Source organism: Herpailurus yagouaroundi, unplaced genomic scaffold, assembly GCF_014898765.1.
Source record: "Herpailurus yagouaroundi ecotype Mexico unplaced genomic scaffold, PumYag 162, whole genome shotgun sequence".
Classification (NCBI taxonomy): Eukaryota; Metazoa; Chordata; class Mammalia; order Carnivora; family Felidae; genus Herpailurus; species Herpailurus yagouaroundi.
In genome coordinates, this window is record NW_024412403.1 from 75,849 (window position 1) to 88,621 (window position 12,773).

Genomic DNA, 12,773 nt, shown 5'->3' on the forward strand with positions numbered 1-12,773 from the left:
TACATGTATAACATAGATGGTCACAACTGGAAATGTAGGGAATGATGAAAGAGCCTAGATAAGTTATCTGGCCCAGGTCTAATTAGTGTCATATTTTGAACAGTGACCAGAAAGCCAATAATGCCAAAATATGCCACACATAACAAAACGTTCCTGCTTTCTGAGCCTACAGCCTTCCTGAATAATGCTTTGATCACAGGAAGTTATAGAACTGCATCAAATCACTTGGATTCTGAGCTTGATTTCACCCTGGTCTCAGATAAAGCACCTCGTAAATGTGCCTCAGTTTGCTGCCTTGCAAAAATAAGAGAGCTTCAGTATGCATTTTCTGTGGCTCTTAGCAGCTCTATTACTCCTTGGCGTCACTGAGCCAGATGTTCAGAACCCAGTAGTTTTGTTGAGTGATGTTGATTTCATTAAGTATAAAAGTAATACATTCCCATTCTTGAAAATTTAGAAAATGAAAAACATTGCAAAAGTGAAATGAGAATCAGCTGTTATCCTACTACTCAGAGAAATTGTTGTCAATATATTGATGTATTTCCTTCAGGTATGTTTTGGCTCATATTTAAGTTTTATACTTGAAACTATTTTCTATATATAGTTTTATATTCTGGTGTTTCCACCTAAGAATAAGTTGAAAGCAAGTTCTCATATCAAAAGTATCCATAAATATCTTTATGACAGTACAGTATACTCCTCTTTGGATACATCATACCCTTTTATTAAATATTGGAATTAGGGAGGGGTTTTTCCATTTTTATGAAGGCATTGTGATGAACACTTTTGTATATAAATATCTGGCTGCTATTCCGATTTCCTTAGGAGAATTCTCAGGAGTGGAATATTTAGGTCAAAGGGTTAAAACATTTCAAAGGCCCTTGATACTATTATCAAATGGCTTTCAAGAAAGGTTGTACCAAATTATTCTCTGGTCAGTCTTACTGCAACACCGACTTTAGCACAGATTGTCCTAGCACCAGATAGAGCAATGAAGAAGCAAGGTGTCAAGAAACAAAACTACCTTAACATATGAAAAATTAATTGCTCAAATAAGAAGTGTTTTAAATCCAGAGAACAGGACAAAGTAAGTGAGGTTGGGGCAACAGAGTAACCATTTGAAGGATAGGGAAAGTTAAATCATACCTTTTTACAATGAAAGGTATTTACCTTCATACCTTTTACAATGAAACTTTATCCACATTTGATTCTCTTTTTGTGAAACTTTCATGGAACAGTTCTGCTGCTGGTAATTTTTGCATCAGCCCTCCCATAAGTAACAGCTATAGTAACAGCTATAACTAAAACTTCTGGACAAAATATTATAAAACAACAACAACTAACCAGTCACTGGAGAATCAACACTTGAAAGAAGGGAATGGCACTGGGTGAGTTTCCTGGGTTTTACTGCTTTTAGTCTGAAGGAAGACTGCCCTGGGGGCTGGGCAGGTTAACACCCAAATAGAAAATTTATGGTCTCAATGACATGAGAACTAGACAACAGAGAGTGCAGTGACCGCAGCAGCTGCAAAATGAAATAATAATTTCTAGTTTTTAACTTCTCTCTTCTAGAGAGAGAGCTGAAGAGAAAGAGCCCTCAAATTCTGTGAATAAACTTAGCCCAAATCCGCTCACCCCTGAACCATGTATGTGTGGGATGGATAGCCAACCTGAGGCCTAAAGAAACCAAACAGATTCCAGCTGTTGCCCATCACAAGGGAAACAGAATTTGCATTTTCGGTCAAGTTCAACAAAGCAAAAACGTCAATGGTCTTTGGAGGAACGTGACAGAATAAGAATCTACAGTATATCATCACAATGTCCAGGATTAAATCCAAATTTACTTGTTGTTTGGTCAAGGATGCAACCCAAAATTACCAGATATATGAAGAAACAGGAAAGAAAGTTTCAAAACTAAAGGCAGTCCCTGGAGACCAGCTCTAAGAAGGCCCAAACACTAGATAAGAATTTTATAGCAACTATTATAATTATGCTTATGGACATGAAAGAAAATATGCCTATGATGACTGCTATGATGAATTCAGAACAGAAAAATAGAAACTATAAGAAACAAATTTTTTTCATCTCCAAAGTTTTATTTAAATTCTCATTAGTTAACATATAGTGTAATGTTGTTTTCAGGAGTAGAATTTAGTGATTCATCACTTACATATAACACCCAGTGCTTATCCCAACAAGTGATGCCCATCACCCATTTAGCCCATCTCCTACCCACCTCCCTCCATCAACCCTCTTTGTTCTCTATTGTAAAGAATCTCCTTTGGTTTGTTTCCCTCTTTCTCTTTTTTCCCCTTTGCATTTATTCATCCATTTTGTTTTCTAAATTACACATATGAGTGAAGTCATACGGTATTTGTCTTTCTCTGATGGACTTATTTTGCTTGGCATAATACATTCTACCTCCATCCATGTTGTTGCCAATGGCAAGATTTCTTTCTTCTTGATGGTAGAGTAATATTCCGTGTGTGTGTGTGTGTGTGTGTGTGTGTGTGTGTGTGTGTATTCTTCATCCATTAATCAGTGCACACTTGGGCTCCTTTCATAGTTCGGCTATTGTTGATAATGTTGCCATAAATATTGGGGTGCATGTGCCCCTTCAAATCAGTATTTTTGTGTCCTTTGGGTAAATACCTAGCAGTGCAATTGCTGGAGTATAGGGAAGTTCTATTTTTAACATTCTGAGGAATCTCCATACTGTTTTCCAGAGTGGCTGCATCTGTTTGCATTCCAGTGTAAGAGAATTCCCCTTTCTCCGCATCATCACCAACACTTGTTTCCTGTGTTATTAATTTAGCCATTCTGACAGATGTGAGGTAGTATCTCATCATGGTTTTGATTCCTATTTCCCTGATGAGTGATGTAGAGCATCCTTTCATGTGTCTGTTAGCTATCTGGATGTCTTCTTTGGAGAAATGTCTATTCATGCCTTCTGCCCATTTCTTCACTGGATTGTTTTTTGGGTGTTGAGTATGATAAGCTCTTTATAGATTTTGGATGCTGACCCTTTATCAGATATGTCATGTGCAAATATCTTCTCCCATTCTGTAGGCTGCTTTTTCATTTTGTTGATTGTTTCCTTCACTGTGCAGAAGCTTGTTATCTTGATGAAGTCCCAATAGTTATTTTTGCTTTTGTTTCCCTTGCCTCTAGAGCCATATCTAGTAAGAAGTTGCTCTGGCTGAGGTCAAAGGGGTTGCTCCCTGTGCTCTTCTCTTGGATTTTGATGGTATCCTAACGTTTAGATCTTTCATCCATTTTGAATTTCTTTTTTGTGTCTGGTGTAAGAAAGTGGTCCAGTTTCATTCTTTTGCATGTTGCTGTCCAGGATTCCCAACACCATTCGTTGAAGAGACTGTCTTTTTTCCATTGGATATTCTTTCCAGCTTTATCAAAGATTACTTTACCATATAGTTGTGGATCCATTTCTGGGTTTTCTATTCTGTTCTATGTGTTCTGTTTTTGTGCCAGTACCATACTGTCTTGATGGCTAAACTTTGTAATATAGCTTGAAGTCTGGAATCATGATGCCTCCAAATTTGTTTTTCTTTTCCAGGATTGCTTTGGCTATTCAGAGTCTTTTGTGGTTCCATACAAATTTTAGAATTGTCTGTACTAGCACTGTGAAAAATGCTGTTGGTATTTTATTTTATTTTATTTTATTTTATTTTATTTTATTGTTTATTTTTTGAGAGAGAGAGAAGGTGCAAGTGGGGGAGGGCAGAGAGAGAGAGGGAGACACAGAATCTGACGCGGGCTCCAGGCTTCGAGCTGTCACCACAGAGCCCTACGCAGGGCTCAAATCCACAAACTGTGAGATCATGACCCGAGGCGAAGTCGGATGCTTAACCGACTGAGCCACCCAGGTGCCCCAGTTGGTATTTTAATAGGGATTGCATTAAATGTGTAGATTGCTTTGGGTGGTATAGACATTTTAACAATATTTGTTCTTCCAATCCATGAGCATGGAATGCCTTCCTATTTCTTTGTGTCCTCAATTTTTTTTCATAAGTGTTCTATAGTTTTCAGAGTACAGATCTTTTACCTCTTTGGTTAGTTTTATTACTAGATATCTTATTGGTTTTTGTACAGTTATAAATAGGATTAATTTCTTGATATCTTTTTCTGATGCTTCATTATTGGTGTATAGAAATGCAACAGATTTCTGTACATTGATTTTATATCCTATGACTTTGCTAGATGCATGTTTCAGTTCTAGCAATTTTTTTGTGTGGAGTCTTTGGGGTTTTCTACATAGAGTATCATGTCGTCTGAAAATAGTGAAAGTCTGATTTCTGCCTTGCTGACTTGGGTGCCTTTCATTTACTTTTATTGTCTGGTTACTGAGGCCAAGACCGTCAGTACTGTATGTTAAATATTAATGGTGAGAGTGGACATCGCTGTCCTGTTCCTGAGGAAAGAGGACTGTTTTTCTGTGACGTAAAGCTCTCATTTTTTCCCCATTGAGGATTATATTAGCTGTGAGTCTTTCATATATGGCTTTATGATGTTGAGGTATGTTCCTTCTATACCTACTTTGTTTTTATCAAGAATGGATGCTTTATTTTGTCAAATGTTTTTGCCACATCTATTGAGAGGATCATATGGTTCTTATCCTTTCTTTTATTAATGTGGTATATCACATTGACTTGTGAATATTGAACCACACTGCAGCCCAGGAATAAATCCCACTTGATCATGGTGAATGACTATTTTAATGTACTGTTGGATTCAATTTGCTAGTATCTTGTTGAGAATTTTTGCATCCATGTTCATCAGGAATATTGACCTGTAATTCTCTTTTTTAGTGGGGTCTTTGTCTGGTTTTGGAATCACGGTAATGCTGGCCTTGTAGAATGAGTCTGGAAGTTTTCCTTCCATTTCTTTCTTTCTTTCCTTCTTTCTTTCTTTCTTGAACAGTTTGAGAAGAATAGGTATTAATTCTTCTTTAAATGTTTGGTAGAATTCCCCTCTGAAACCATCTGGCCCTGGACTTTTGTTGGGAGATTTTTTTCATTACTGATCCAATTTCTTTGCTGGTTATGAGTATGTTCAAGTTTTCTATTTCTCCTTATTTCAGTTTTGGTAGTTCACACGTTTCTAGGAATGTATCCATTCTTTCCAGATTGCTCAGTTTGTTGGCATATAATTTTTCATAATATTCTCTTCTTAAAAATTTTTTGAGAGAGAGAGCATGCAGGGTAGGGGCAGAGAGAGAGGGAGACAGAGACTCCAAAGCAGGCTCTGTACTGTCAGCACAGAGCCCAGTGTGAGGCTTGAACCCACGAACCGTGAGATCATGACCTGAGCTAAAACCAAGAGTCAGATGCTTAACTGCCTGAACCACCCAGGTGTCCCCATAATATTCTCTTATAATTGTATTTCTGTGGTGTTCCTTGTGATTTCTTCTCCTCATTTGTGACTTCATTTGGGTCCTTTCTCTTTTCTTTTTGATAAGTCTAGCTAGGAGGTTATCAATTTATTAATTCTTTCAAAAATCCAGCTCTTCATTTCATTGATCTTTTCTACTACTTGTTATTGTTTCTATATTGTTTATTTCTGCTCCAATCTTTATTAATTTCCTTTTTCTGATGACCTTAGGCTTTATTTGCTGTTCCTTTGCTAGCTCCTTAAGGTGTAAGGTTAGGTTTTGTATTTGGCACTTTTCTTGCATCTTGAGGTAGACCTGTATGGCAATATACTTCCCACTTAGGGCTGCATTTGCTGCATCCCAAAGGTTTTGGACTGTTGTGTTTTCATTTTCTTTGGGGCTTCCATGTATTTTTTTTTTATAAGAAACAGAAAATTTGAGATAATATCTAAAATAGAAAGCTCACTGGGTGGATTTAACAACAGATTGGAGATGACAGGAGAGTTTATGACCTGAAGCTAAATGAATAGAATCATCCAATCAATAGAACAAAGAGGGGAAAAAAGATTGAAAAAAGAAATAAACAGCCTGAGGGATCTATGGGACAGTATCAAAAGGTCTAACATGTAGGTAAATGGAATGCTGAAAAAGAACAGAGTGGGCAATATATCTATATCTGTCTATCTGTCCATCCATCTGTGTGTGTGTGTGTGTGTGTGTGTGTGTGTGTGTGCAAGCATGTGTCCATATGTTTGAAGAAATAATGACCAAAAACTTCCCCAATTTGATGAAAATTGTAACTGCAGATTCAAGAACCTCAGTGAATTCCAATCAGGATAAATACAAAGAAAACCACACCAAGGCATAGTCTTGTCAGATGTTGAACACCAAAGATAAAGAGAAAACTTTAAAGGCAATTTAAGATAAAAAGGACATTACATATAAGAAACAATGATTCCAATTATTGTGGACTTCTCATCAGAAACAATGGTGATCATAAGACATTAGAACAATATCTATGAAATCCTTTTAAAATTTGTCAACTCTGTATTCTGTGACCAGTGAACATATCCTTCAAAAATAATAGCAAATAAAGACATTTCTATTAAACAACAACACCAAAAAAAACCCTAACAATTTATTGCCAGTAGACCTACAGTTTAATAAATGCTAAAAGAAATACGTCAGGCTGAAGGGAAATAATATCCACTAAGACCTTAAACCTCAAAAAAAGGAGTGGAGAGGATGAGAATGGTAAACATGTGGATAAATATTAAATATTATTTTTTTTACTTTTTAAAGAATACATACAACTGCTTACAGCCAAAATTAGAATATAATATGTGATTTATAACATATGTAGATGCCATATATGTGACATCACTAACATAAAAGATTGGTTTTAGAAGCACATGGACTATACCATGGAAAGGTGCATGTTTTATGTAAGTGACACAGTACTAATTGTAAGTAGACAGTGAAATGTTGAAGGCGTATTTCATAAATTCTAGCAGCCATTATAAATATAATGCAAAAGATAGAGCCAAAATCCATTATATAAATGAAAATTAATTTCTTAAAAAAGTAATATATTTAGGCAGGAAAGGGGTGGATGGGGGTAGGGGAAGAAGGGACAAAAAGAAAGTAAATAGTAATATAAAAGACCCCAATCCAGATATGTCAATAATTCCATTAAATGTTAATGGATAAAACACTCCAATTAAAACACAAAGATTATCAAAATGCATTTTAAAAAGTGCACTCAACTATATGTCTTCTACAAGAGATATGTTTTTAAATAGTGTCACAAATGAGTTGGAAGGAATCAGATGTAAAATAAAACATATGTAATAAAAACAGTAAGCACAAGAAAGCAAGAATGGCTGTATTCATGCAAAGTAGACTTAAAGACAAAGGCTATGACCAGAGATCTTCAGGTGAGATACCGGCTTCTCTAAAGGCCCCTCCAGTGATGGGGATTCTTGTGCCCTTAGCATCCTGGTCAGCTTCTGCCAAAGGCACTCCTTTTAGGTCAGTTTTCCTTTGTAGAGCTACAAATCAAATGGAGTCAGCCCAGCTGAAGGTTTTTCACTTTGCTAAGCATGATGTTACATGACTGTTGGGGCAGCCCTATAGCAGCCATATCCCATGAGTCTTTTGGAAGGGAGAGGAGGAAGGAAGAGAAAACTATTTTTCCCAATGAAAAACAGATGTGTATGTCATATTTGCATAATAACTTATTCTTTTCAAAGTAAACTTAAAGTTTAGGGAATTTCTACATGGATTTTTGGACTACTCCCACAAATAAGCAGTTTCCTCAGACTACTTCAGAATCCAAGACAGAAAGTGCTTACCAGGAATGTAAGAGAGGAGCAAGTTCGATATTGTGGCTTCTCCCTTGTATGGACAAGCCAGAACAGACGATGTCCTGCCCTTTGCTCAGTTACTTGGCCACTATTGTCCCCTGACCAGGAGAGCCCCGTTTTCATTCTTATATCAATTTTCAGATGTGGTCTTTTGTTTCGTTAACCATAGGAATGCAGAGGGGGAAGATCACCTGCGCAAGAGGGCCCTGCAACTGCCGTTCACCTTCACCACAGGGGAAGCCATCCTGTATGATAGCAGCCCCCTGAGCCCTCTGACTTCCCTCCCAGCCAGGAAGAGGATCCGGGAAAGGAAGGGCACCCCCACTGGTCAGGGCCCTGTGCACCCAGGCTCTCTCCTGGGAGCCATGATGCAGCAAGATGAATCCATGTATTTGTCCTGCATGGTCCCAACCACCCAAGGCTCACCCTTGGAGAGGCAGGGGTCCAATGGCAGACATGAGGACAAGGAAGAGAAAGAGAAGGAGGAAGACCACTCCTTCCTGTCCCTCATTGAGACCCTGCTGGAGAAGGACACAGAAGAACAGCCTGATCTCTGCTCCACTCTCCAGCACCTGGGGGTCACTGACCTCAAGCAGTGTTTGTGGGAAGAGAGCCTTCTCAGGGCTGACTCAGGCCCTGCAGGGTCTCAGAACTTCCACCCACTGCCCTCCAGTCAGGGAGGGGGCTCCCACAGGGAAAAGGAAGTACTTTTTCGTGACAGTGGAAATGTGGCATTGCCCCCACCAGCCAGCACAACTGTTCCACAGACCCTAAAGCCACAGCCTTCTCTGGGCTCGGGCCAGCTAACTGGGGAAGTAACTCCACCTCAGAACATGGGCACAGTGCCCAGCTGCCTTCACACACACACCCAGCATTTTTTCACCACTGGCCCTACATTCCAGAGCCCTCCACAGTGGCAGCCTCAGCACACCCAGGCAGCAGCTTTAAATTTTGGGATATGCCAGAAACCAACAATATTTGACTTCAGCCCCCTCCCTGAGGCCTCCAGCCCCAGACAGCCTGCTCAGGTGTTTCAGCCAAACCACACATCTTTGCTCCCTTTAGGAGAAAATGTTGTCCCTGGACACCTGGATCAGCCAGACCCTGGTTTTCTTGATTTTTGCAAAGAACCTATGCTCTGGACAGCCTCACACAGTGGTCAGTGTCAAGGGCCCTTCATCTCCTCAGACCCTACCTCCTGGGGCACCCATCCCTCGGAGAGCATTTGGGATTCCCCCATCCAAGGCCAGCCAGTAATGGTCCCTGTGGAAGTGGAGGCAAGGCAGGCCCAGCCTGACCCCTTCCACCACCTGAAGTCAACCATGGCCAACTCATGCCCTCCATGGGCAGGGCCAGCCAGTGACATTCCTCCTGAATTGTGCTGTGGTTTGCCCCCATCGGTGCAGGGGGCACTAGGTACCCCAAAGGACACACTTGGGAGTCAAGAGCACCCACCGCACTCCTTGGTGGTGAGTCAGCTCTCGGGGAGCCCTGCCTGTCCTTCCCAGGAGCTCCTGCACAAACCCTTGGCTATGCAGGACTCTTACAGCATGGACTGCCCCTGCCCAGCTGCCAAGCAGCAGCAGTGGCTGCAGACCCAGGAGGCATACGGGCCAGTGACAGAAGGATTTCCAAGTGTCCAGCACCTGGGTGGCTGCTCAAGAGATGCCATTCCCCCCGCCGTGCAGCCGAGCCCCTTCCTGTCCTCCAAAAGCAGCTCCCCAGGTATAGGCAGCAGCCAATGCAAGAGCCCAGCAGAACCCACAAGGCGGAGCAAGGACAGACCGGTCATCCTAGCCCCAGGTGCTGTGGTAAAATCCCAGGTGCAGTCCAGCCCTGTTCTGCCTCCCTGCCATCCTGACCCTGCCTGCCCATCTACGTCTACGCAGGGCAGCCATGACCTCCAGCTCCAGGTAGGTGTTGGCAAGCAGGACCATGGGAATTTGGGGGTAGCAGGAAGGGGTGCTCCAAGTGCAGAGCTGCTGGCAGACCTGAATATGAGGAGGCATCAGCCCAGCTAGCCAGTATTGTTGGAAGATCCCCCAGCCCAGCTGGGCCTAGGCACAGCATTGCTGTGAGGCTGCAGAGCAGGCACACATGGACGGATTCTGCAGACATAGCAGGTCACTGTCAGTGTTGGTCAACTGAGGCCAGTGATGGTGGCAGGAGCAGCTTTACCCGTGGGAGTAGCCTGGTTATGACCTGGTAGGCCCTCCAGCTGTAGTCTGCTCCGACTCTGGTGTCTCTTGGGCCATCACTGAGCCACCTGGACACCTGCATGTAATTTAGCCCAGTTTTGGACACCCAGAGTTGGGTTGGTTGTAAGAATTTTGAATTTGATGCCCTTTTCTGCTGTGCCCTCCTCCTGGCACCATTTCCAATACCCAAAAGCAGGTTACCACAGGAGTGCTATTCGTCGTCTGGTGCTACCAGGGAAGCAGGACCTCCACACACAGATTCTTCAAATAACTGTAGCATACACCCCCCAAAGCAGCTTTGGATGGAAGTCACACCAGCGGTGTTGTGGCCCCTCCGCGTCACACAGAGGAGCAGATGTGCCTTTCTGGTGATACAGGGATGCCCTTAGGGCTAAGAAGGAATGTGGTGTCCCTGAACCCCAGGTAGCCCCATATGACTTCAGTAAGAGCTCCCCTCACTTCTCTGGATATTCTGCCCAGTCTCGTGTCACTCTGCCACCTCTCATTTCTGGGGTCTTCAGGCTCCTTCAGCTCACACCCCTTTTCAATTTTTTATTTTCCATCTGCCATAAGTTAGAAAATCAAAAGACCAAATTTGTTAGACTTCTATCTGAAACCAAAATAATTCCTAATTAAAGCCTCAAATTTACATCTTTTGTAATCAAGTATCAATTTTAGAGTCCTTGGATTAACCCTCGTGTTTTATAATTTTATTCTAACTGTTCTAAATGTTTCTCATTTTCCCATGGCAGTGTTATCAAAACAAAGTGCACAGCACCAGAGCACCTGGGATTGCAAGCCTCAAAGGAAGCATGTTTTCCTCCAAATTCTGACTTAGGCCATATCGTGCTCTTCGCCCCTGTCTGTGAACGTGATTTGGAGCCTTAACTATTAACATTTTCCCTTGAATTGAAGTATCTTAAATTTTCATATTTCTGGGTCAATAGTTAACTGTTTTCTATGTGTAATTACACATATCTGAAACCTTATTCTCTGTATCCCAAAGATATGTGGGGTTTTTTTTTCCTCATTTCATTCTGTGCACTTTATACTCAAGACACACACAGAATTCTCATCCTTGTTAGAAAAGTAACTTTCGATCCACAAAAATGTTCATAGGAAAGAGACATAATGGGCATCCAACCCCCTAGACACATTCCAACATTTGCCTTCACAATGACATTTCCAAGCTCAGAGCTGAGGCTCAGCATCAGACAACCTATTTACAATCAGGGCCACCCAGACACATGGTTCTTACAGCACAATGACATGCTGAGAGCCACACGTGGAGAAGGGATGTGAGCCCTTTGGCCTAGACCCCTGAAAAGGGTTTGGCCTTCACCCAGTATCTAGGACACGGGAGAAGAGGGTCCTCTGTGGAGCCCATGTGCAGAAAGAATCGTGTCCTGCCTGAGAGGAAGGCATGGGGACGCTGTAGATGGAAGATCCAGACAGTGGTGCACCCTTGAGGCACAGAGTGCGTGGACCTCAGTCTCCCAGCAGAGCAAACAGAAACACTGGCGGCCACTACTTCTCCTGCCATAAAGGACTCAGAACGGTTGAGACTCACAGTAGCACTTCCACTGACTTGTGAGGCTTCAACCACAGAACTCATTGTTCAGGAGCTGAATGGATGAAACATCATCAAGTACAACCGCCATTGGACTTGTTCACCACTGTCACCCAGAACCAGGCACACAGTGAGTGGGTGCTTAATGAATGGTAATAAACAAGTAGTCAGGAGTGGCCAGAGGGGCTGGCTATACTGGTTCACTCTTTTGTGGGGTGTGGCACACACTACCCTCTAGGGTACAGGGCTCCAACCAGCTCAAGGAACCAAGGGAGCTTCTTCCATTACAACTCAAGGGAAGGCCCAGAGACTCTGGCATAAAAACGACCAGAGGGGCCTCCACTGCTGCAGAGTTTGTAAGTTCAGACAGGGAGGGGCTGCACTAGGTTCCTGTCCAGGACCTTCACGGATCAGGAATATGCCCCCTCATTAGCCAAGGTCATGGAAACCACTCTTGGAGCTGGGGGAGGGTTCCCACCAAGCACATGGGCTGACAGTGGGGTAGGGAGTTTCGTAGAGGGAATTTAGGGTTCTCTTCAGGGATTATCAGAGAAGATGCTATTGAAGGCATAAACAGAAAATCCAATTCTGTCTGATTTAAACAGATCAGGGGTTGCTCCCCAGATAGAAGCCCAGTGCAGAAGAGAGTCTTTGGGATACTCCAGTGTTGCTGATGTTTCTCTCTGGTTCTTGGTGCTTCCCTGTGTAGTGTGTTTGCTTCACTCTGGACATGTGGCAGTTCCAGAGCCCAAACCACAGCCACAATGTGCCACACAGGAGTCTGTCCTTCCTTTCTGTGCCTCTCTTTCAAGAACAGGTAAAATTTCCCCAGAAGTTCCCAGCAATAACTTTTACTAACCTAAGATGAATCATGTGCCTTTGTGTGAACTAATCATGGAAGAAGAACACAGGGAGGATGGGGATGCCTGGGGTTTCTGGGATTTCCCAGGTAGATTTGGGAGGCCCAGAGCACGGCACTGGACCTGGGATCATCTCTCATTCCCGAGTTGCTACTCAGTAGAGGAGAGGTGACTGTACCATGGGTGGAGAGGCTTTTGGTACATAGGCAATTCATGAATCTTCTGAAGGCTTGGTGGGCTCTCTGTCTTTGCCATCTAATGATCTCTGATTCCTGCAGCTGAGCTAGGCCCACAGGTGGCCACAGGAAACACAGTAACACAGGGGCTGGCATCTAGACAGACCCAACTCTAAGCATGAAGGCCTACGAAAGTCCAGGGCAGCTCTCACCC

The 12,773-nt window shown here is 42.5% G+C and overlaps 1 protein-coding gene across 3 annotated transcripts in view; it reads left to right on the forward strand.

Moving 5' to 3' along the window:
- The window catches only part of LOC121035824 (aryl hydrocarbon receptor-like), a 65,977-nt gene extending 54,271 nt beyond the window's left edge, over nucleotides 1-11,706 (forward strand). For 2 of the 3 annotated variants that reach the window (XM_040483652.1, XM_040483654.1), the window contains one exon: nucleotides 7,925-10,602. In XM_040483652.1, coding sequence (XP_040339586.1) covers nucleotides 7,925-9,776 — 1,852 coding nt within the window. In that variant the 3' untranslated portion in view covers nucleotides 9,777-10,602. Of the gene's footprint in view, nucleotides 1-7,924; nucleotides 10,603-10,705 lie in introns of those variants that run through there. The other variant, XM_040483653.1, reaches the window with a different exon arrangement.
- The last annotated feature ends 1,067 nt before the right edge of the window (nucleotides 11,707-12,773 follow it).